This window comes from Genypterus blacodes, unplaced genomic scaffold (genome assembly GCF_046128005.1).
Source record: "Genypterus blacodes isolate CSIRO-AG114 ecotype Tasmania unplaced genomic scaffold, CSIRO-AGI_Gbla_v1 ptg000140l_1, whole genome shotgun sequence".
Taxonomy (NCBI): Eukaryota; Metazoa; Chordata; class Actinopteri; order Ophidiiformes; family Ophidiidae; genus Genypterus; species Genypterus blacodes.
In genome coordinates this window covers 461,294-477,500 of record NW_027466942.1, presented here as the reverse complement: position 1 = coordinate 477,500, position 16,207 = coordinate 461,294, and the positions used below count along the sequence as shown (strand labels likewise).

The 16,207-nt window shown below is 44.5% G+C and overlaps 3 protein-coding genes across 3 annotated transcripts in view; 2 read left to right on the top strand and 1 right to left on the bottom strand.

Annotated features, from left to right (window-relative positions):
- glis2b (GLIS family zinc finger 2b) overlaps window positions 1-1,539 on the top strand; it is a 4,504-nt gene extending 2,965 nt beyond the window's left edge. Inside the window, exon 6 of the mRNA XM_076165048.1 lies at window positions 1-1,539. This exon is cut by the window's left edge and continues 289 nt beyond it. Coding sequence (XP_076021163.1) covers window positions 1-448 — 448 coding nt within the window. The 3' untranslated portion in view covers window positions 449-1,539.
- Window positions 1,540-3,472: 1,933 nt separating this feature from the next.
- On the bottom strand, window positions 3,473-5,243 carry pam16 (presequence translocase associated motor 16). The gene is made up of 5 exons (XM_076165049.1): window positions 5,070-5,243; window positions 4,752-4,836; window positions 4,152-4,288; window positions 3,854-3,919; window positions 3,473-3,606 (listed from the first exon to the last, which is right to left on the bottom strand). The coding sequence occupies exons 1-5, from the start codon at window positions 5,070-5,072 to the stop codon at window positions 3,526-3,528; spliced, it is 372 nt and encodes a 123-aa protein (XP_076021164.1). The 5' UTR covers window positions 5,073-5,243; the 3' UTR covers window positions 3,473-3,525.
- Window positions 5,244-9,610: 4,367 nt separating this feature from the next.
- Window positions 9,611-15,382, top strand: LOC143012024 (interferon-induced very large GTPase 1-like). The gene is made up of 4 exons (XM_076165054.1): window positions 9,611-9,644; window positions 9,924-10,035; window positions 10,134-10,171; window positions 10,270-15,382. Exons 2-4 carry the CDS (start codon window positions 10,002-10,004, stop codon window positions 15,091-15,093), a joined length of 4,896 nt encoding a protein of 1,631 aa, XP_076021169.1. The 5' UTR covers window positions 9,611-9,644; window positions 9,924-10,001; the 3' UTR covers window positions 15,094-15,382.
- The last annotated feature ends 825 nt before the right edge of the window (window positions 15,383-16,207 follow it).

Here is a 16,207-nt window from a genome sequence, read left to right as displayed (position 1 = left end):
CTTGAGCGGCGCCCACATCATCATCCCCGGGGCGGCGGCGGCTCTGCTGGGGGGCCACGCTCTGCAGGGCCTGGGCGGCTCTCTGCCCCTGTCCCCGCTCAGTCCCCGGCCCCTGGACCTCAGCGCGTTGGGTTGCTCCCCTCCAGGCGGCCTGGGAGGCGCCTCTATTCTGTCCTTTGGCGGCTCCCCGCTGGGCCTGGCCAAGTCCCCCCTGCTCTCACAAGCGTTCCACCCCTCGGCTCTGGGCCTGCCCATGATGCCTGTGCTGGGGGCCGCGGCGGAGCGCAGGGTTCTGGGCCTGCAGGCCAAGAGGGGCCGAGGGGGGGAGGCGGAGGATGAGGTGACCGGGGGGGTCCTCAACCTCTCCACAGGAGGGGCTCATGATCCCCTGTCCTGGGTGGTCATCCCCCCAGGCACTGTGGTGCTCAAGCCAGCTGTGGTTAACTGACACACACACGCACACATGCACACACACACACACGCACACACACATTCCAGAACAGCTCAGGAGGTCGGGGGGGGGAGGGCACAGGTGGTCAGATCAGATGGGCTCGCACAATCAAACACACACATTGTAAAGAAGGCGATGGCCATCAAACGCTCGGTCAGCAGAACGATGAATCACTCAGAACCTCACAAGAGTTCAACAACACGATCCTCCTCCTTTCTTTGTTTGGAAGTTCAGAGGCTCTCAAACTGTTCAGGAGCTCCTTCAGACCGTCGCTCCTCTTTTATACTTCTTTCATTCCTGTTCACTGGTTCTGTGGACCAGAACGTCTCAGTGTTCTGACTGAAGTCCTGATCCGTTCAAACCTATTTATGAGACGACAGCGTGCCTGCAGTGAGACAGGCAGGCGGCGAGACACGACCACGCACTCACAGTGACGTGCACGCGTTTGAGCTGAAAGGTTAGGACCTATCTATCACACACGCCTGTGATTGATATGATTCAGACAAACTTGCCGTGCCAAAGCAGGTGAACACACAAACACACACACACACACACACACACACACACACACAGGTTACATGACTGAAACCTCAAATCTGCTGCTAACCTCTCAGCTCCTCCCGTTGACTTCAACAAGGAGGAAGCGCTTTTTGACAATCGGTCCGGTTTTGTGGCGGGCAATACACACACACACACACACATAAACACACACGCCAGCCCGTGTGCAGGGCTGCAGAGTCAATCTGACCACTTAGTACAGACAGACGGTGTTACATCACCTGGCAACCACCTGGCAATCATCACTTCCTCTGTAACATAGTGAAACTGAGGGCCCTGGTGAGTCTGGCTCCCCCCTCTGGCAGGACAGGTGACTGCACGTCCCACTTTCTGTTGACAGAGCGAGCAGTGTGTAGCTGCAGGATTGTCCAGCTCCTTTTCCCGTAATTGAGTCAACACTGCCAGTTTGTGTATGAAAGAGCCACTGTGGAGACAAACACTGGTGGGCTTCAGACCCCAGACCCTCCAGACCCCCAAACAGCTGCTGCTCCACTCCGCTCACATTTGTGTCCCAAGTTCAACATTCCTAAGTTGTGCCAAAAATACCTGAAGTGGGACGTGCGTATTGTCCAGCAGGGGGGGGGGGGGGGAGACAGGAAGCCACTGTCACAAACTGCCTCATGACTCCTCACGGTTCCATTCATCAGTCAACACGCACTTACACACAATCTATGGTCTCCATGTTTGAGGAGATGTTACTGCCGACTCTTTGGTTCTTCTGGAGCTGTTCTGCTCTGATTCCAGTTTGGTTTTTGTGCTCAGGCCAACTTACTGAGGGTCCTTCAGCTGAGGCTTAACGAAGAGGAGAGGAGAGGTAGAGGAGCGAGAGAGGAGCATCACAACACAAGGAACATTCCCTGAAGAGACTCATTCCTCCTCTCGCTCAGCTCTCCCCCCCTCAGATAATCAGTCATGGCCGTTTCTTCTTCTTTGTTTGTTTTGTGGTTGTTCTTGATGTTCAGACGAGACATTATACTCTGATGTTGAAGTTGCTTCACTTTGGCGCGTTCTGCTCTGGATGCTCTGCACTCGGCTCTCTGCAGGCCCGACGGAGTGTGTGGAGGAAGAGGGGGGGGGGGGGGGGGGGGTGACATCACATTCCTCCATGACAGTCATATTGGTGGAGTTAGTCGGCTGTCGTCAGGACAAGTGTGGCCTCGTCCCAGCCTGCAGAGGAAGTCAACTGAACTCTGCCTTCCCTCTCGTTCGTTCTTCTTTTAAGCTTCTAAACCCCAAACGACCTCCCCCCCCCCCATCTCACACACTCAAGCAACAGGCACCCGTACACACACACACACGGCCTGTCGCTGGGTTTAGGCTGGCTATGGAAGAGCAATCTCACTGTGAGTGGACGATCCTGGCATGTGACGTCATCAGAAACAGGTGTTAAGTAGGCTAGACATGGTTTCCGTGGCAACAGCCGACCCCACAGATGCGCCTCTCCTCCTCCTCCTCGCTGTCTGTCTCTTCTGCAGAGAGCCGAACACGACACGGATCCTTTCCCGGTCCACATCTTTCTATGTTAAATAAGCTGTATGACCCATTAACCCTTTGAGCTCCGTCTGTAATAAACTGCACTTTTGTTCCCCACTCAGTGTGTGTGTGTGTGTGGACTGACGGAGACAGTCTACACAGTCCAGTCTCTGCTCACACAGTCGTCCTCCAGTGCTACATGTCTGAATCTCTCCCTGGTACTTCGCAGTTAAACTTCCTCACATGTTCAAACCAGGGCGTCGCCGTGCAGCCGTGAGCGACGACACTGTCCCCGAGTCCCTCAGTGTTGCACAAAGGGTTAATGATGAGACGGAGGCCACGTGCGGCCTGTTCCAACTTATGTTTTTGCACATTTGTGAGATATGTCAGTATTTTCATTTTTCCAAGTGCCTTTTTCTCCTAGGTAATAAAAGTATAGAAGCTATTCACGATATGAAACAAAAGGATTCTATCAAAGTATATTTTTGTTCCTGCCGTCATGTTCTGTGGTTGAACATGCAGAATTTTAGAGCTCTAAAGTCTCCAATTGGTACAACATAGTGGTGTTCTCCTGTTTTAGAGGAATTTTATTACGATATTGATAATAATGTCAATGAAAATCTAAAGTTTAATAAAGTTGCATTTGATACAAAATGTGTGTGGACTTTGGTTTGAAACATAGAATCAGACAGAGCTGCAGAGAGAGAGAGAGCTCAAACGCTACAAGGGCACGCTGAAGAACACACCACCACCAAGGCCGAACGTCTCCACATTGATCATTTTATAATACGACAAACACTTCAGTCGCCCATATGCAGACTGATCAGTCTCTCAACACACACAGGTTCACACTGAGCCACACACACACACACACACACACACCGTCTGAAGGCCTAAAGACATGAAATCTATGAACGCTGATCGCACAGAACAAAGACGATTATCTCCGTGGAAACGCGGACGGAAAATAGAAATACAGGTTTAATAAAGAAAGATAAGTTTTATTGGGTCATAATTTACAGAGGAGGGGGAGGGGAGGAGCTTCATGTGTCTGTGTTCTGCTGCTGCTTCTGTTCTGTCTGAATGAGGAGCTCCTCGTCTAGACGCTCTTTAGCCCGAACCACCTGGACACACACACGAACATACACACAGTAAGAGAACAGATCTCATAATAAGCAGAGAGGAAGACGGTGTGTTACTTTAAACTCTTCAGCAGGAAAGAATTCCCTCCATGTTTCTTTGAATGTGATAGAACAGAAACAGAGAAGAAGAAGAAGAATGAGAGACACATCTGTACAGGCAGGTGTGTGTGTGTGTGTGTGTGTGTGTGTGTGTGTGTGTGTGTGTGTGTGTGTGTGTGTGTGTGTTGACCTTTGACTGCAGGTAGAAGGAGCCGCCCACTGCTTTGTCATTGGCTTTGAACAGATGCTCATAGTTCTACAGAGAGAAGAAGGTTTGAGTGAGGAAGAGGATGACAGTCAATCACTGAACAAATGGAGCAGACACTCATGTGGAACTTGACCTTATTCATATGGAGATTTTCTATTAGGTAACATTATCGCTTTATTAAACAATAAAAAGCTTTGTGACACTTCCAGCACTTTGCCCAATGAAGAACCTTGTGTGTGTGTGAGCGTGTGTGTGAGTGAGCCTGTGTGTGAGTGTTTACCTTCTGGATCTCCTCTGGACTCAGTGTGTCCAGGTTCAGGACCTGCTGGGCCTCCTGCAGGCTCATCCCTGTGATGCTGGTCGCTGCTGCAGACTGCTGACCTGAGCGACCCCGGGCCCTCGCTGCAGCCTGACTGGCTACACACACACACCCACAGTCATACAGACACACACAGTCACACACAGTTATACAGACACACAGTTATACAGACACACAGTTATACAGACACACAGTTACACAGACAGTTACACAGACACAGTTATACAGACACACACACAGTTATACAGACACACAGTTATACAGACACACAGTTATACAGACACACACACACAGTTACACAATTACACAGACACACAGTTATACAGACACACAGTCATACAGACACAGTTATACAGACAGTTACACAGACACACACAGTCACACAGACACACACAGTCACACAGACACACACACACAGTTATAAAGACACAGTCATACAGACACACAGTTACACAGACACACACAGTCACACACAGTTATACAGACACACAGACACAGACACACACACACTATCAGTCACCTAACGTTAACACGTACACCTCCCCCGTCATGGACGCCTACCTGCGTATTCCTGCTGCAGAGCTCTGGCGAAGGCTCGACCCACAACCTGAGCGCCCATCACGATGATCTGCGCCAGATACTTAGCCTGAGGACCGGAAACGAGACATTTAACACAACTATAGGTGACAGAAGGCAACAAACGGGAAACAAACAGCAGCTCTGGATAACAACATGAGCCGGTGACTGATACAGACAAGCAGCGAGACGTGTGTGTGTCTGTGTGTGTCAAGAGTCAGGTCGCTAACAGGCTACACGGCTCTTGCTAACACCCGGCCCGCTGCCCGCCGGAGCGAAGCGGACTCTCTCTGTCATCCTCACCATCTCAGGTCTCTAGGTGTCCCGCAGAATGAACGCAGCCTCCCCGGTGTTTGTCTCCTCCACATGGACTCCAACGAAGGTTACTGGAGGGTCAAAGTTCAAGTTAGCTTCGCTCAGCAAAGCGCAAAGATGCAGTGCAGAACTCGCCTCAGTGGCCGTAGACATTTAGACTGCTGCCCTCTACTGGCCAGGAGGTCGAACTGCAACGTGAATCGCCGTTTGTACTATAAATAAAATGATCGTTTGGTAATAAACACAATGTACACATTACGTCACTTTAGAGACGTATTCATACACAAGTACAGTTTGACCTTAAGACTGTTACTGGGCAGAGTGATGAAGTCAAAATGGGAGAAAGTGAAAGCTACTAAATGTTCATGAAAAATTGCAATAGTAACTAATCAGACCAGAGCCCCGTTAGCCAGGACGTCCCAGGTTTGGACCCGAACCTGGATCGACCCGTTTCCACCTCCCACAGCGAGGACGAGGTTTTTGGGAGGCACCTATTCTCACCTTATTTACCTTTGACCTGGACTCTGCTGCACTCTTCCTCTTTCCAAGTGACGAGCAAATGTAGAAGTTCCATGGAAAATGTGATGAAATTCTTTAAGTTGAAATACTTGAAGTTGAAATGCATGACGTCGAAATGTGAAGTTGAAATTCGTCCATTTGTTTTTGAACCTTTTGAACCCTAAACACCTTTGTACCAGTTTTGGAGCATTAGCAGCTGCAGCCACTGCAACACACATGGACCCAGAGCAACCAAAGAGACGAGGAGCTCACAAGCTCTTGTGTGAAGAAAATAACAAACCCGGATAGAGTTTGACACACAGCAGTGTGTGCATGTGTCAGTCACCATCAGCAGCGTTTGGTTCTTACCTGCTGCTGTCATCTCGTTGGGGGATCAGGAGCGTTTGTTTCTTACCTTTTTCTGTCTTCTTGTTGTTGTGGGCTCAGGAGCGTTTGGTTCGCTGTCATCTTGTTGGGGGAAACTAAAGCAGACATTTCCAGGTGAGTCTTATTGAGCCGGGTTGAACCATGACTGATTGAGTGTGGGGGGGGGACAGGTTTAATTTGGAAGAGGTATCTAAAGGTCGGCTCATATTGACAAACTATGACAAACTACAACAACATTATAAAAAACCCAAAGTTGCAATTTATATCCATTTATCTATCGGTTTATGTTTGTGTGTGAATTTGCCGAGCTTGGTTTAGTCCACACCCTCGTCTTGGTTTAATCCAGCCATGTCTTGGTTTAGTCCACACACGTCATCATCGTCAGCTGTGCGATGGCGCCAAACTGGAAACACACTCACAGCTGAGACATAAATGCGCATGCGTCGTTTCCACAGCAGAAGGAGACCAGCCCGGCCCGCGAGACCAAATCTGAAGTTTATCAGATCTGCCAACACCACACCGATACTACACATCTCAGAATGCGCTGCGCTTCCCACGGCGCTGAAAGGGCTCCGGTGGAGTGACGCGTTCACGGCACAGTGAGAGACACAAACACACGGCCCAACAGTGTGAACAAGCTTCCATTTGATTAACTCTTTATTTAATAACAGTGTTTGTAAACTCATAAAATACAAAATATGAGCGTGAAACCAAAGCACCAAACAATCCTTTGACTCCTTCACTGTAAACTCAGCCTCATCTCTCTTTATAAACCATGAAGTTCAGAGAGAAATCTTCACTTCATTGAGCTCCATGTCATCACTCTGCAGCTGAGTAGAGGGAGGAGCTATCTCTAAACTTTCTAATCTGCCCAACAACTGTCACTTCTCTAACCCCAGTCTGGTCTCCGCCAGTTAACCCCAAGTGTTTGTTTGTAGCTACCAGACAGAACAACAGGAAGACGTCCTCACATGGCGTTTGTGCCAACCCATGATTTTAAAACCTAAAGTCATAACAGACTCAAGCTATGCTTGCACAGACTTGTTTGTGTACTTCCTGTTTGTGGCTTTAAACTAGTTCAGCACCCTACTTGCCTTATCTGCCCACTCACACTTTCACCTTTACCCAGCTAAAGGCTTTGGTTGCCTCACATTTGGCCTTGGATGGTAAAGTTAAACAAAAGACGGATGAAATTGGTATAAAATCCCTTCAGCATCAAGAGCAGAAGTGTGCAGAACTGTAAGGAGATTGTAGAAACAGAAACACAAATAGAGTTGCTCACTTTGCTCGACCCATGACTTAAGTCAACCATTAACCTGCAGGCACTAATGTGACCGAAATGAAAGGTATAAAGAATAACCTTTGGCTGAACGATAAACAGATCACATGATTCCAACTCCAGATAGATAGAGTGTTTAAAAGCATAAATGTGTTGCGTTTAAAAGCAGTGTGGATCACATGACCTCATTCTCAGTATCCAGATATGGTATCTGGGTTGCTGAGTTACAGCTCCAGTTTCCACAAAGTCACATGATTTCAGAGAAGTATTGAAGATTTTACTTTCATATTTGTCTTCACTAATGTGCCAAGTGAACTCCATAGCTACTTAGACCCACCACATCAGATCAAAGGTGTGGAGGAGGAGGTTGGGAGAGTGGCTCTGTGTATAAAAGTCAATTGATGGTAAGCAGACCTGTCAGTCGCAACAAGGAGCAGCAGACACAAGACGAAGGTAAGTGAAGTTGATATTTATGTATCTTATCCAAACAGGACCATTTCAGTTTCTTGTGTTGCTCTATCATGGAGGCTTTTGCTTGATGGATGCAACATTAAACATTACATTAGACAACAAGTACAGGTTTCATTTGGAATCGTATAGCCTGTAGATTGGAGTATCAAGAGATATGAAGTATCCTGATGTGCATCTATCTTAAATGTATCCGTCTGTATGTGGTAAAACAGTCTGTAAGATTATGATGCCATCATACATACCTTTTAATTAAAGGAACCGTTATTAGGGCTAAATGATAAGTAAAGCATCTGAGCCATAATTCCGCCAATCATTGTTCATGTTTAGCTCATTCATAATGAATATTCATGATTCAGTCAAGCGGCAAAATGGAATCCCTACTCAGCCAATCACAAAGTGGTATTTATATATTCATGGGCTTGCATTGACTGGTGTGTGTGTGTGTGTGTGTGTTGACTGAGGGCGGATTAGGGATTTGGGCGCAAAAGTGTGTCAGGTGATTGTGCAAAGGAGTGACATCGTGACACAGCCAGGGAGAACTAGACTGAAGAAGAAACGTCCCTCATTGAAAAGAAAAGAACAGGCGGTTTGTCTGTCCCATGCATCATGTGCAGCATGATGGTGACTTTGGGCCGCAGTTCTTAGACGGGAAAATAGATCTGTGCTCTTATCTTTTATCTTATCAAATGTGTGAAAATGGCAACCTGCTGTAGTCTGTGTTCCCAGTTTAAGTACAACCAACAACAAAGAAAAAAGTAACATGTCATGGGCATGAGCAGTACTGAGTAACTGCAGCTGCCACAGCACAGATCACCAGCTTGAGCAATGAAATGTACTGACAGTAATATGTTATGAATGCATCAACAGTGTGACTGTACAGCATGAAGAACAGATGAGATGGAGGAAGACACTAATGAAAACACAGCAACAGCAAAAGGAGAAAGAGGGACATTGGACAGCACCGGTCCAATATCTGAGAGTGCTTCAGCACCTGTGACAAAATGTGAGAATGACTTGTTTGATTGATTTCTGCTGCACTTGACATTAATAAAAGAAAAAGCATATTGTTATTAGAATGATTAATGCATTTACTAATGTTGTACACCTTCTGTGTTCCAGTGGTGCCTGAGCTCACAGTTGTGTTAATTGGTGAGGAGAGTTCTATACAGATCGGATCAGAAAACCTCTTACTTGACCATGACAGGCAACAACCTGAGGAGATGTTTTCATCCAAATTATATGATCTGTGTGGGCGACACATTTGTGTTATCAACATGCTTGGGCTACAAAACATTGAGCCGCTCTCATGGAATGAAGGAATTCATGTATTTCTGTTGCTGCTGCCTTATGGTCAGCATGTCAGCCATTACACTTCAGGAGTGCAGTGGTTTGAGAAAGTATTTGGGAAGGAATCCCTTGCTTTCCTAATGACAGTTGTGACCCATGAGCCAGATGAAGATTGTGTGAGTGCACTGACAGACCTGAGAGCAAACAACAGCTTTGTTGAACAAAGGTACCACACATGTAGAAACAGTATGAGAGATGAAGGAGAGATTATAGCTCTGCTGAACTGCTATGGTGGACTGATGTGTAGTGAGAAGAAAGAGCATGAAGATCTCCTGCTGGACCACAGACCCCAAGAAGATGAAGAGTTTCAGCAGGATCCAACAGGTGAAGACTTTAATGTTCCACAGTGTGGTGAAGAGCAAGAATTTGATTATGACAACAAAACAGAGACTGAGATCACATCTGAATCACCTTCTGTGATAAACAAAGGTAAGGATTTAATCATAGAAGACAACTTATCTTTAATAAATGTATAACCTTCATGTAGTCAAATATTATTGATATCTGATCCTGAAATGTGTTTCCTCCTATATTCATTTGTAGATGAGATCAATGAAAGTGCAGCTGCAACCAATGACCAGGTGAGATCTGAGGCTTTGCATTCCTTTAGTTCCAAACTTTTCAAGGAATAAAACATTTCCCACATGTACATTTAAACTATTATTACTATTCATAAATAGTGAGAAGATAATGCAGCCTTTCTCAGTGGTACTTGTGGTCTAAAACCTGTTTGGTACAATAGTAGACGTACAATGTTGTTGAACTTCACCTTCTTGGCCAGTTGTCAGTGTAAACAAATTCTTTGACTGAATGGAACCCACCAGGTCAACTAGAGTTGACATGAAATAACTTTTTCCCAGTGTGATCCAGTCAACAATCCTGATGATGGTGAAGACTTGGAGAAGAACGATGACACAACAGCAACAGAAGAGACCAGCATGAAGTCTGAAACACCACCTGAGAAACATAAAGGTACTAATTCATACAAAGAATTTGATTGAATTATTACTTCTACAGTAATATTGTGATCATACACATGTACCTGGGTTGATTCAGTTCATTATTTATAGGTACCTTAAAGGAAGACATGAGCGAAAATAAGGATGAGGTAAGACAATGCAAATTTCCCAGGCTCAGTAGTGTTATTTATTCAATATACCATCATTCAAAGTAATAATTCCTGATGCATATGATTTATTACAATAGTCAGATGAGATCAGCAGGGAGGAGCAATGTCGAAGAGAAACAGAAACGCTGTTCAACAGACTTCAACTTGGAGACAAACGCCAACAGACATTGACACCAGAAGATTTTCTTCAAATAGGCCCAGCTCTGAAACAGCAGAGCGACACACCTGAGAAGGATCTAGCCCATACGTTTATCCAAAGGTTGATGATACTGGACTATAGAGCAAGATATATTCCTGTGAAACAAGACAGTGCTGAAGTCTGTCAATTCAGACATGAGCCAGATGTTGTAAGTAATGAAACAGAAGAAAGTATCTTAGATGATCTTTGTGGTTCTGTTGAATACTCCAATCCAACACCAAAAACAAATGTCCATCCAATGGACGTTCAAATGGCAGTTTTCCACTGCTCAGACACCTTTCTCAGGCAGAACATGATTACTAAGCTATCACAATGTCAGTACGCCTTACCTTTGCTTGTTCCCGACCCAGTCTCAAAGGACATTGAGTGTCCTCTTTGGACATTTAGGCAAATAAGAAAAAGCTGGAAGATGACAGATAAATCAAAAGGTTCCATAATGAAGAGCATGCCTGTCTGTAAAGCTGAGACACCCATGGTATCATTCCTCCGTCTTGGTTCAGCCTCATTGTCAAAATCTCAGCTACTGAACAACTTAATCAACGAGCGCCACAGCACCTTCTTCCACAGGAACTGCCCAGGTAGCACAAAAACTTGCTACTTGATGGATGGAGTGGCAGAGATCGCCTGGTACTGCCCAGCTGGAAAACCCAACGATTCTTTCACTGACTTCATTGCCTTCTGTAATCTCCACGGTGACGCTCTGTCCTTTGATAAACAACGTGACATACTGATTGAAAAGGCTTCAATCAATGTTGTGTTGTTACCATCTCTGAAAAGGGGAGACAGAAGTATTACAGTTATTTCATCACTTCTCAAGTCCTCAAAGCCTCTGATTTGCCTCATTGCTGATAATGATTCTAATCCAGTACAGATGAAACCAAGATATTATAAAATGGGTCTGAAAGACAAAAGCCAGTCAGATGCATCTGAAGAACTGAAAGGAATCATTCGAAAAATTTTGTCTGGATCCTTTGATTCCTTCCAGCTTGAAACACTGGCTCAAGTCTCTGGAATCAGAGTGGATGAAGAAAATGAGATCTGCAAAGAAGGAAAAGCTGCTGCTTTGAAGATAACCAGTTTGCTTCAGGACATGGACGTCTCAAAGATCAAAGAGGAAATGCTCCCTTGTCAGGGCGAACTGTGGCATGAGTGGAGCAGCATAACAAAACAACAGCATCGCCTTCAAGGAGCAATTGAAATGGAGAAAAGTAAAAATCAAGAGAAACTTCAGGAAATACGACAGAGACAGCGTGCTGCTTCCTGTTCTGGCCTCATGCAGCTGTTCATCAAAAATCTCTCGTCTTTGCCATCAAATGAGAAAGCATGTTTCCTGAAATGGACTCAGATCTTACTAGATGACCTCTCCACAGATGACCTCGCTAGAATTCTCCACAGTTATGATAAAAAGTGGTCTGAAGTCTTGGCTCTAAAGAAAGACAAATCTGATCAACTAAAAAACAAGCAAACTGAGCTTGAGAAGATTTCAACACAACTTCAGGCAGCAACATTTGGCCTGGAGCACATCTTCAGGGAGATGGGACAGATCTATGAAGCTCATGAATCACTGGGAACAGAAGGAAACACAGGCACAATGAAGTGGTGTGACTATCCTGCTCTGGCTGCAGAGCTGATGATATCAGGACATCCCATGGAGCTGATGGATGGTGATGCAGGTCATGTACCTCTAAGATGGATCAGTAGTCTGTTAGATGAAGTCATCAAGAAGCTGGGTGATAAGCGAGTTTTTGTTCTGTCAGTTCTGGGCGTACAAAGCAGTGGAAAATCAACAATGCTGAATGCCATGTTTGGTTTACAGTTTGCAGTAAGTGCTGGCAGATGCACCAAAGGTGCCTTCATGCAGCTGGTGAAAGTGTCAGAAGAGATGAAGAACGACTTGAAGTTTGACTATGTTCTAGTTGTGGACACTGAAGGACTGCGTGCTCTTGAGTTGGCAGGTAACACAACTCTACACCACGACAATGAACTGGCTACGTTTGTCATCGGTGTGGGAAACATGACATTGATCAACATCTTTGGAGAAAATCCAGCAGAAATGCAAGATGTTCTGCAGATTGTTGTACAGGCTATCATGCGGATGAAGAACGTTAAATTGTCTCCAAGTTGTGTGTTTGTTCACCAGAATGTCACAGACATTGCAGCTTCAGAGAAAAATATGGATGGGAAGAGGCGCCTACAAGAAAAACTGGACCAGATGGCTCAACTAGCTGCCAAAGAGGAGGGATGTGAACCCAAGAGCTTCAGTGACATCATTGAATTTGATGTCCAAGAAGATGTGAAATACTTTGCCCAGTTGTGGGAGGGAAGTCCACCCATGGCCCCTCCAAATCCAGGTTACAGTGAAAGCGTCCAAGAGCTGAAGAACACCATCCTCTCTAAAGCATCACAGTCTGATGGAATGACTCTCTCACAGTTCAAACACAACATTGGAGACCTGTGGAAAGCTCTGCTGAATGAAAACTTTGTCTTCAGTTTCAAAAACACACTTGAAATTGCAGTGTACAGAAAGCTGGAGGTCCAGTATGGGAACTGGACCTGGACCCTGAGGAAAGAGCTGCTGACCATTGAAAATCAGCTTCACAACAGAATAGAGAATGGAAACCATGACATGGTTGAACTCAGTTATCTTTATAAAGAGATGAGCAAAACTTATGAAGATGTCAGAAAAGCTATGGCAACATACTTTGATGATAACCAACATAAAGAAATGTTGGCTCAATGGCGAGGAAGATTTGAAAGCAAAATCAAAGACATTCATGAAGAACTTGTGAAAGCACTGAAGAGAAAACTGGATGAGGTTCTCCAGCAGAAGAATGCTTGCAAAAAGCTTGATAAGAAGAAGCCAGAGTTTGAGAACAAGCTACTACAAAAGAGCAAAGAGCTTGCTCTGCAGCTCAAAGGCAAGGCAACAAATGAGAGGGAACTTCAAAAGCAGTTCAACCATGTCTGGGATGGCTGGGTTACTGAATTAACTGCAGATACAGAGCCCATAAAGGATATAAACCTGCAAGAAGATCAGCTTTCTATCCTTCTAGAACTTGGCATTGAAAGTTCTCTTATACATGAACGCCAAAATTGTGGCAAATACAAAAAGATAGCCAACCTTGGGGATTATTCTGAATATGTTACCCGAACCAAGCACCAAGATCCCAGTGAGGAAAGACGGAGATCTGAAGATGAGAGGGTAAGCACAAACACGACAACAGGGCAGTCTGACTCTGTGTGGACTTACTTCTGGAAGAAAGTCACAAACCCATTTGCAAAACAAAAAAGAGAAAATGAGCCACAGATTTGTTTTCAAGAACAAGACCAGATCAGAACTGTTATTGACAAAGCTTACAATCAGGCTGAAAGCATAATTCAACATAAACCCTTAGCCAAAAGAGGCTACAGTTCTACCTATGTGCAGGAAATGGCCAAAAATGTCAGTGAACAAGTCAAGGAATTTGAATCACAACAGAGCTATGCTCTCAAGAAGGAGTTCACAGTTGATCTTCTGCTCTATGTGTTTGACGCTGCCAGCAAGAGGCTTTTAGAGTCTCACAATCAATTCAAGAGAAACAATGATCTACGATTTTATGTCAATAGCAAGAAAGAGCAGTTCTATGGCATATTCAGCAGCTTCTGTAAAGGTCACTCATCAGCTGTTGTGTTTGCAGAGATGATCTGTAGAAAACTGAAGGATTCCACTGTCCAGGCTGTCTATGATAAGACTGCCATTGATCTTGCAGGAGAGATGAAGTGCTCTTTCTCACCATTCAATGGGAACAGGATGAACTTGGAGAAGCATGTATTAAAATCCCTGGCAGAGAAAGAGGACTTTCAGGGCTACATGAACTACATCAGACAGCCAAGGGAACATGTCAAGACTTTCATAAAAAAAGAAGTGAAGAAATATATCTTCACTGAACACAAAGACTCCACAAAGAGTTTACTCAAGAAAAATGTTCAAGACATCCAGGGGCTTCTGAGTCGAGCTTTGCATCAAGCTACAGAGAAAGTGGCAAACAAGAAAGCAAACATAAACATGTGGCTGGAGGGATTCTTCAGTGTGCTTAAGGACCAGCTCAAATTTGATACCATATGTTGCCAAAATTTTAGTGACGTAAACAACTTTGATTTCCTAAAAGAGGAAGTGGCGAAAAGACTGGAATCCATCATTGAGGAGATCACTGCACTCCCATTAGGTAACCTGGAGAAATCTCGGGTGAGGCCTGACGAAATCCTCATTGACCAACTTTGTAACTGCTGCTGGGTACAGTGTCCATTCTGCAAGGCCATTTGTACCAACACACTGGAAGATCACAGTCCAGATAAACACAGTGTCCCATTTCATCGCTCCTCTGGGATCAATGGCTATTACACTAAAGATACTGTGGAACTTGTCATCAACTTCTGCACAACATCAGTAGCAAGTGATAGATCCTTTGAATCTTACCATAATTCAGATGTGTGGATTCCTTATAAGCTCTACCACACTGCTGGTCCAAAGTTTGCATCTTGGAAAATCACTGCCGATGAATCTAAGCTGATTTACTGGAAATGGTTTGTGTGTAAGTTTCAAAAGGAACTGGAAAATGACTATAAGAAAGAATTCAAGGGCAGAGGAGAAATTCCCAATGAATGGAGAAAACACACCAAACAGGAAGCGATTGCAAGTCTGGATCAAATGTATAAATCCTGAGTGACCCAGAACAAACTCTGCTCTGCAGTCACAATGACATATTGTTGTCTGTATAGGGTTGATATATATACCGTCTGACTTTGCATTAAAAAAATATCTTGAGTTTAAATAAGAGACTGAGAAAAACTGTCACATATGCTCTGTTGCCTCTGATCAGGCAAGGTAACAAAACAATGCCAGGAAGGAGATTTCACTCTGACAAATTAGACAAATGACTGCAAATGGCTATTGTTTCTAAATGTATTTGTCATATCCAAATTAGAGTATAAATTGAACAATTCTGATTTTGCTTTTGGAAAAATGCTCATTTTTTAAATAGGAACGTAAGCCATGAGTTTGGAATTTACATTTTACTATTTTATGACAATCTCACATCAGGTGTTTTCACTTATGTATTAAATGTTTTAAAGCTTTACGTCTACATTATTAAGTTGGTATTTTGGGTGTTAAGATTAAATACAAAATCAAATCAAAAATGTCTCATGTTCAGTTTGACCATATTCATTTCCATTTAACTGTGCTTGTCATTAAGAATTGTGTGATCTATGTCTAAGGGTTAACTATGATACAGAGAAGTCTGCTGACACAGAGATAGAGATTTTGATCTCAGGAAGCTTCAACTAAGGTGATCTACAACTGACAAGATCAGATTCTTCTTCTGTCCATAGCGGGGAGGTTCGAAGTTCACATGTTGAGTCAGTTAGTATGAGAGGACAATGCAAGACAATACAGAGCACTGTGTTGTTGAGTGGAACATCTATCAAAGGACAGTGATATCAAGTCCAGAGGTTTTCAGGATCAATGAGGGAATCAAGAGACTGAATGCATCACATGTGGTACATCAGGGATATTGGATGATGTGATCATTGGAAGGGGATCACTGGAAGAAGTGGTGATTGAATCAAGATGGAGAAGATGCCACTATCATATCATCTACAATGCACAGGATGCATGAAGAGGGATGTGCCAAGAGGAGGGGATCACCAACCTCCAACCAACACAAAGGAAGAAACACACCCACATTGGAACACTTTAAATTCTATGAAGATCTTGAGTTCGGGGCTCATTGAGTGGAGGTGCACACAAGACTGGGTTGCAGTCTGTGGACCACTGA